This window comes from Chiloscyllium plagiosum, chromosome 2, assembly GCF_004010195.1.
Source record: "Chiloscyllium plagiosum isolate BGI_BamShark_2017 chromosome 2, ASM401019v2, whole genome shotgun sequence".
Classification (NCBI taxonomy): Eukaryota; Metazoa; Chordata; class Chondrichthyes; order Orectolobiformes; family Hemiscylliidae; genus Chiloscyllium; species Chiloscyllium plagiosum.
In genome coordinates, this window is record NC_057711.1 from 89,763,812 (window position 1) to 89,772,630 (window position 8,819).

General features: G+C 40.0%; 1 protein-coding gene across 1 annotated transcript; it reads left to right on the plus strand.

Moving 5' to 3' along the window:
• Positions 1-2,045: 2,045 nt before the first annotated feature.
• gadd45ga (growth arrest and DNA-damage-inducible, gamma a) lies at positions 2,046-3,839 on the plus strand. Its single transcript, XM_043713959.1, has 4 exons — positions 2,046-2,203; positions 2,687-2,788; positions 2,901-3,114; positions 3,209-3,839. Exons 1-4 carry the CDS (start codon positions 2,148-2,150, stop codon positions 3,320-3,322), a joined length of 486 nt encoding a protein of 161 aa, XP_043569894.1. The 5' UTR covers positions 2,046-2,147; the 3' UTR covers positions 3,323-3,839.
• The last annotated feature ends 4,980 nt before the right edge of the window (positions 3,840-8,819 follow it).

Genomic DNA, 8,819 nt, shown 5'->3' on the forward strand with positions numbered 1-8,819 from the left:
AGTACATAGCTCACAATAGGTTTCAATTTCCTTGTTATGAAATTATGAAGCAAGATTTGTTTTACAATTTTATCTCTTTGCAGTCCACACTTTAGATCACAGCAGTAGAAAGATATGATTTTTACATAACATTGTTCACACTTTACAAAGAACTGAAATAGTCATGTATAGTGTCCCACACTATGCAATGCAAAGGGATGAATGCTGAGGAAATTGGGAGGCATATGAAAAAATTAGACTGATTAAATTGAAATCAATTATTATACCCTAGTTCAATAGGTTTTTATATGTTTCTATTTTAACTACCCCTACTGAAAAATACTTAATGCATTGCAGTTTGAAGGCTGAGTGAAAAGTTTCCACATGCTGGATAAAGTTTTGGGTTACCCACCCCTGGTCCAAATGCACATCATGGTGTTCATTCTCAGCTGGCGTCTAAGGGTTGTGTGGAGATATTATCAGACATTATTGCGTTATTATTACCTAAACTGCTGAGGAATAATGCACCATAGTCCTTGCTGCCATGGGCAAATCAGTATCAAGGTGTCAGTCATCTTAGGTCGACATTGCTTATCGCTTGTACTTAGAAAATCATGGCAGAAACTCACAACCTTGAGTTGGTCCCATCCTCAAACAGAGGGAAAGCCAGCATCGACAACTGAAAACTATTTGCTAATCTCTGCACCTTTGCTGTGTACCAGAAGACATTGTTCTATTCTGAGAATATTGCTGCAAAATCTCACACTTGACTCTGCTGTTTAATGACTTGCAACTTTCAGAACAGATTTAACCAGGCAGGAATTGTTTATTTAAGCTTTTGTTAGTATTAAAATGTTTGCATATTCATTTTGCAGGAAAGGAAATGAGAAATTTCGGGCAAAATCTTAAATTAGCAGCGGGATATATTGCTGTCATGTTGTGCCATCAACAACCACTAGATGGACCATTGACACACTGTTATTCTCATGGCTGCGAACGAAGAACATTTAATATATAAGCAAGAAAAGCTGAATATTACTCTCTATGAAATCTGTATTCCCAAAAAAGCTGGTGCAAGTATTCTCGCAACGATTTCATATAAAACGCCAATCACGTTAAGGGCTTGAAGTTTAGGAGCGCTGGTTTAATATTAAACACAGTAACGCAATCAACAACGCTTTCATTTAATTTAATAATCAGAAAATATATCTCCCAGTTGACAAACGTGTGTGTATTTTAAACCGTTTATTTCGTTAAGCGTAGAAAATGCAGTATCGGTTAATAAAACTGACCCAATATTTCTGATTAAGCAAACGTGTAGCACTAAAGAACTTCAGAACTACCATTAAGTTTGTTTTTACACAGACTGGAATAAATTATAGTTCACTTAGTTTGCGTTCGATATTGGTGCACAAGATGACAAAATGTGTTTTGCATGCTTAATTATACGACCATCACGATCCCCATCCAACCCCCAACACATACATACAAGTCGAACTCCCACTAAAGTGGCAGCTGGAGCAATTTTTCGGGGAAGAAAGGATTCATTTGACCGGCTTATTAATTGAAGCCTCACGCCAGAAACTGCTCAACTGTTCTTGTGTTCCCTATAGATATGATAATGACCAGCGTGTGCCGAGAAGTGTGTGCCTCAGACAAAAGAAAAGTTTACTCTTAAATACCAGCTTTCTTGCTCTTAGCTACAATTACCAAAGAAATAAAAACCGGTTGGCGAATTAAGAGAATTAATGACCCGCCAATTACTACAGATTAATTATAACTTCAATAAAATGTGAGGTTGAGAATCTGCAATTGCACATTAAAGCTACTGAAATACAGCCTTTTCGCTTTTTTGTATACCTTAACTTCTTTAATGTGAATAACTTTTTTTTAAAAAAAGTGCAGCGTTTACATAGCACCTTCTAGCCTAGCAACAAGTTAATTGAGACTCGGAGCCCCGCCCCCACATGGGGATCTGGCCCCGCCCCTTGCACTTTCAAACGGCTCGTGCCTCCTGGCCAATCAGAGGGGGGTAGAACCCGGCGGCGCCCGCTCCCTTATAAAAGGAACGGCAACGAGCAGCTGCTGTCGGTGTGTGGCTGTGACAGGACGTGGCGGTTAGCGCAGGAACTGTTAGTGAGAACGTCTCCTACTGCTCGGGTGTAAAGATGACCCTGGAGGAGCCCATCGGCGTGGAGGAGAAGCAAGCGAAAAGTACCGAGAGGTGCGGATTGTGGCTGCTAATATGTTCGTGTTTTTTTTCCCCCCGGTCCGTCCTCGCGGTGCATGGAGGCTGTGCGGGTTTTTGTTTGGTCTGTAAGTGGGTAGTGTCTTTGTGCCTGTGGGTGTCTGTCGGGGGCTGCAGGATGACTCCTGTTTGGAACCCCTGGTCTCGAGTGATGGTGTCGGTTAGTGCGCGAGAGCCGGGCCGTGGTGGACACGGGGCCAGATCCGTTTTAAAAAACACACACCCAGAGACCAAAACAAAACCGGACACTTGGGGCTGGCAGCAAATGAGCACTTTTTCCTCTTTTTCTGAAGAAAGAAGCTCTGCTTCCGTCTCCAGCAACAGGTCAGGATCGAGTTGCTATGCTGCGGAGAGTAAATTTATCTTTCCCGCCCCCAAACCACCCGATGTTCCTCTATCATGTCTTTTTTTTAAGTTTCAAAAAAAATAACTCGCTTGGTTTACTAAAATGTTTTCCAGGATGCAAGTTGCTGGCAAAGCCCTGGAAGAGTTGCTGAGCTCCGCGCAACGTCAGCACTGCCTGACCGTTGGAGTCTACGAGTCTGCAAAGGTCATGAATATGTAAGTTTCTTTCAAAATGCACCGCACCAACATCCGTCTCCATCAATTGTTAACTGGGTTGTGAGTGAGCTGCTGATTGACCTTTATTGTCGTCTTATTATTTTTCTTGCAGTGACCCGGACAGTGTGGTGCTCTGCCTTTTGGCCACTGACGAAGAGGACGAAGGTGACATTGCTCTGCAAATCCACTTCACTTTAATTCAGGCATTTTGCTGCGACAATGACATTAACATCGTGAGAGTGAATGACATTCAGAGATTGGCGGAGATCGTCGGCAATGCGGTTGACAACGAGGAACCGAGGGATATGCATTGCATATTAGTCACGGTAAGTGCTTTAGGTGAAGTTTTTAGATTTATTTAAACAAGATAAAGTTACTTGGCAACATGAGTATGTGACTGCATTTTTGTATCACCTCTAGAATCCAAGTCAAGACTCTTGGAAAGATCCAGCTTTAGAAAAACTTGGTGTCTTCTGTGAAGAGAGTCGCTGCACCAATCAATGGGTCCCCAACATTTCCTTTCCTGAGCGTTGAATTGTTGCATGGACTTGCTGTTACTGGAAGTATTGTATTTTGAAGTCCTACTTGTCAAGGGAAAGTTTGGATATGTGGATTAGACTGGTGTTTTGGTCAAGACACATGTACATGTGGCCAGTACACAGCTGGTGAATCGGAGACTGAGGACTGATGGCCAGGACTGATGACTGCAGCAAGTTGGATAAATGGACTTCTGTGAACAACCACCGACCTGGAATGGTGCTGTGAGTGGGAAGTACACCGTGCAACTCTGCACATGCCATGGAGCCCTGTTTGCCATTGGAGGAGATTAAATGAAAGCTTAAGACCAGTGTGGGAGCTGTGGGACTCTGCTCTGATTTATTTATATACCTATATTGGGTTTCCCTCTGGAGGAGTTGATTTTGATCCAGAATTGAATTTGAATATTTATAGCTCTTGAGCTCTCTCATTTTTAATGTGTTTTTAGAAATTTAATACTTGGTTCATGTAGAACAGCTTAAATTTATGAAATAAAGCATAAATTTTGACTCTTTGCTTCAATTCAACTTCCTTTTGAGAAAAGCTTAACCACTCATTCTAATACTTGCATCAGTTAAATATCAGCTGAGCTGTCAAAATGACACTTCCCACCCACTGACAATTGCAATAACCTACATACTGCTTGTAAATCAAAGGGGAAATTCTACCTCAGAAATTTGTGGTAATCCTCAATCTGTATGGGGGTGGGGGAAATTTTAGATTAGATCACTTTAGTGTGGAAACAGGCCCTTTGGCCCAACAAGTCCACACTGACCCTCCAAAGAGCAACCCACCCAGACCAGTTTCCCTGTACATTTACCCCTTCACCTAAAACTATGGGTAATTTAGCATAGCCAATTCACCTAAAGTGTGCATGTTTGGACTGTGGGAGGAAACCGGAGCACATGGAGAAAACCCACGCAGACACTGGGAGAATGTGCAAACTTAATACAGGCAGTTGCCCAAGGTGGGAATTGAACCCGGGTCTCCGGTGCTGTGAGGCAGCAGTGCTAACCACTCCCTTGGACAATTTTTACAAGTTGCTTTTCATTTGGTGTCCATATGACAATAAGGCTTTGTGCATTTGATTTGCAGCACAAATGGCAGATGAGTTGGTTCATAAATTTGGAGTTGGCTTCTGAGGGATAGAAGTTTAGGAAAGAGGCCACCTCAGGTGGTAAGGCAAAGGGAAGTCTCATTAAATATGGATTTCCAGTTTACTGTGGTAAACTATGAACAGGAAAGAGGTGTTTGTTTTTTTTTAAAAAAAAAACCCTCTGGCTTTCATTGTAAAGTAGGCCATATGAAGTTTGTTTGTGGTTTAGAAAAAGCACTGGGATGATGCATGTGGAAAAGCCAGGATAAGTCAGTGAGTTTTGTTGAAATGGTAAAGAGCACAATGGAAGCCAAAGCTGCCAAAAAAAAAGTACAACTGGAGTGGGTTGGTTGGGGAGAAAGTGTCTGATATTGCAGGAAGCATATCCTGGGATTTTTCCTGACAGGTCATAAGACCACAGGTAGAAGCAGGAGGAGAAACCAGAATAAAGATAATCAAACTTCCTTATCAGGCATTCTTTTATTAAATGCTTGGGGTAGGTTGGAGAAACAAGAACTGGAGGTAGGCAAAATGGATTTTAAGTTCAGAAAAAATATCTGAATTACAAACAAAAAAAAGTTATCAGTCAGCATACACAATCTGGGTGTACCCCAGAATTTTAGATATTAAAAATGAAATCTTGAGACAATGGAGGCCATCATTTTCAAATTGTTGAAGTGAGGTTGGCTATAGAAAAGAGCTATTACTGGTGACACATGAATTACCATTTGGAAGTAAGAAAAATATTTTTGTTGGCCATAACAACTTAAGGATGTGGTTGAATTTTGCTGAACATGTCATATGTTAGGAAAGCCTCGCAGTAATAAAACCAGCACACTTAATATCTATTTCAGCATTGAGGAACTGAAAACATAGTGTGCCTCAGTATTTGTTGACAATGAATGGGTCCAATAGATTTTCAGAGGCCCTTGCATGATGCCATATCACACCTAAAAAGATTGTAGAAGAGTTAATCAAATCTTTCGCTGGATATGGGCTATCCACAGCAAGGCAATCAGATCAAGGGTCAAATTTTACATCAAAATTATTCAAGGAAGTTATGGATATCTTAGGAATAAAACAATTCAAATTAACTGTGTACCATCCAGAATCATAGAGCACGTTGGAATAGTTATATCAAATTTTACCGACTGAGTGCTTATAGTCAAGACTATTCAGAGGATTGGGATAAAGGAATTCATTGTACTTTGTATAATTTGGGTTGCACCTAATGAATCAACTAAATTCAGTACATTTGAATTAGTGGTCCTCTCAACTCTTGTCCAAAACTGAAATTAATTATGGAGGAATTGGTGTGTCAGTTCAGAGACCACAACTGGACTGTTGCATTTTAAGGGCAGGTTAAAGCAGGTGAGTTGACTAGACAGCATTTGACAGTAATGCAATATGTGATGACACAAAGCAAACAAATTAAAAATTTCTAATTTTGCTAGTAGAGTTAGTTTACTCCCAGTGGTAGGTGAATCTTTAAATGCAATGTTTAGTGAGTCTTATCAAATTGAAAGACAATTGAGTGAGGTCAATTATTTGATAAGAATGCCAGATAGAAAGAAACTTGTGAGACGTGAATATGCTTAAATGGTCCTTTAAAGAGAAGGAAAGCAAAAGGAGAAAGCTGTTACTAGTTACAACACAGAAGACCCAAGTTCAGATAATTCTGAATTGGACATTGCTCCAAATTAAATTGGGCAATGAAGAAGTTCTCAAATTGGGATAATTTGTTGTTACCTTGCAGAGAAAAATTGAAACGTCCTGAAAGTTATTACAATCACATGGAAGATATGTATGAATAAGATTAGATTACTAAACAGTGTGGAAACACGCCCTTCGGCCCAACAAGTCCACACCAACCCGCTGCAGCGCAACCCACCCATACCCCTACATTTACCCCTTATCTAACACTACAGGCAATTTAGAATGGCCAATTCACTTGACCTGCACATCTTTGGACTGTGGGAGGAAACCGGAGCACCCGGAGGAAACCCACGCAGACACGGGGAGAATGTGCAAGCTCCACACAGTCAGTTGCTTGAGGCAGGAATTGAACCCAGGTCTCTGGTGCTGTGAAGCAGCAGTGCTAACCACTGTGCCACCGTGCCACCACAAAAGCTGAGAAGTACTAACATCAAGAGTGTGATCTTGGAAAAGCACAGCAGGTCAGGCAGCATCCAAGAAGCAGGAGAATCGATGTTTCAGGCAAAAGCCATTCTGATTAAGGGTTTTTGCCTGAAACATTGATTCTCCTGCTCCTCAGTTGCTGCCTGACCTGTGCTTTTCCAGCACCACACTCTCGACTCTAATCTCCAGCAACTGCAGTCCTCACTTTTGCCTGGGAAGTACTAGTACTACATAATGTAGATATAGGGAATACTGTTCCAATTAAGAAACATCCTCATAGACCTAACCCTCTAAAGTTGTAACAGGTTTAAAATGAAATTTAACACATGTACAGAGACCATATAATCAAAGCGAGTTGTAGTGAGTGGAGCACACCTAAAGTAATGGAGCCAAAACCAGATGGTGTCCAATGATTTTCTGTGGACTATTGCAAAGTTAATGCAGTTACAAAATCTGATTAATATCCTATTCCATTTTGTATTGAGAAGGTGGAACAGCAATTTAGAAATATAAGTTGGACTTACTCTGATGATACTGGCGGGTACTTTATCTGAAAGAGTGAAGGCAATTTAGGCTTTTGTGGTATCAATGGACTATACCAGTTTGAAGTCCTGCCATTTGGTATGAAAAATGCACTCGTCACATTTCAAAGACTAACCAATAAAGTCACTCTAGGATTATTCCAATTGTCTGGTTTACATCAATGATCTGGTGATTTTAAATCAGACATGGAAAGAACATTTGCAGCATCTATTGGAATTGTTCGATCAACTTTGAAAGGTGGACTTGGTAATAATTTTGGGTAAGCCTGAGTTTGCAAAATCCAAGTCACATTCCTGGGTCATATGATTGGACATAGATAGATGGCCCCAACGGATGTGAAAACAAAGGTTATTGGGGATTTTCCCATATAATCAATGAAGAAGGAAATGCTACAATTCCTGGAATGGAGTGGTTTTTATCGTAAGTTCGTAAAGAATTTTAGCAGTGTGGTTGCTCACTGACTGACTTGTTGAAGAAGTGCAGAAACTTTCAGTGAATGGAGTAATGTCAGACAGCCTGAAAGCTCTGTTAACCACTGCCCTAGTATTAGCCATGCCTAATTAAGCAAAGCCATTCAAGGTGACTATTGATGTGGGTGTTGGTGCACTACTCTTGCAAGAAGATGAGAAGATAGAAAGACCTATTGTCCATTTTTCCAGAAAATTGAATAATTATCAATAGAAATATTCCACAACTGAGAAGGAGACTTTGAGTTTGGTGTTGGTGTTGCAATATTTCAACATTTATATTGCTAGTAATGTGTCTGAGACAATTGTATATACTGATCATAACCCTTTAAAGATAAAGTTTCCAGACTGTTCAGATGGCACTCATTATTGCAGCCATTCAATTTGAAAATTACACACATGGCAGGACGAGGGAACGTAATTGCTGACATTTTGCAACTTTGATGAAGGAAGACAGAAGAGCGCAGTGGTGTGCTATAACAGGCAAATGGATTGTAAAAGTGAATGTTTGCCTACTTAGAATCAATTTAATGTATATGCAGTGTTGTGTACTAATAGCATAAGGCCTGAAGTTTTTAACAATAATATATTATTATAATTGGTATATTGATTTTTTAAAAGGTAGATGTAAAAATACTATAGCTTCAAGAAGTGTATTTGTCCTGGTTTTTTTGTGAAGAAATGTTGAAACAGAGTTGCTGAGCAGTCTGCTCAAATCCGAAAGTGTAAGCAGCTTGTGAGGTATTGGATTTTTAAAATGTTGGAACAATAGAAGCAGCCTGATTGGGCGGGGTCAGGCTCCCACAGAATCAGGATATTTAGATTTAGCTTTTCTGCACTTGCTGCAGTCTTGAAGCTGGATGTGGAAGCTCTTACTGTTCTCTCTGTTATAGCTAAAAGCTGGGATTCTCTTCCTGCTGTTAGAATTGCATGTGCGACAATATATATCACTGAATTTGCCTTTGCCAAGCATGTGTTTTTGGGATGTTACTATATTGGAACAGTTGATTAGTAGTTAATGTATCTTTTTATTTTATTAAGCATTTTGATAGTTACAACTCAGCCAATTCTTTCATTTTTGTTTTGTTTGTATTTTAACTGAATTGTAAGAATAAAGTGTTTTGCCTAATGTTGAGTAGTTTGATGGAACAAAACGCATCTGTAACACAATGTCTTACAATTATGTCTAAAATAAGAAAAGGTTAGGGTCTAGGCTATCTTCTTAATATTGTTTGAGGGTGTTTGGTCT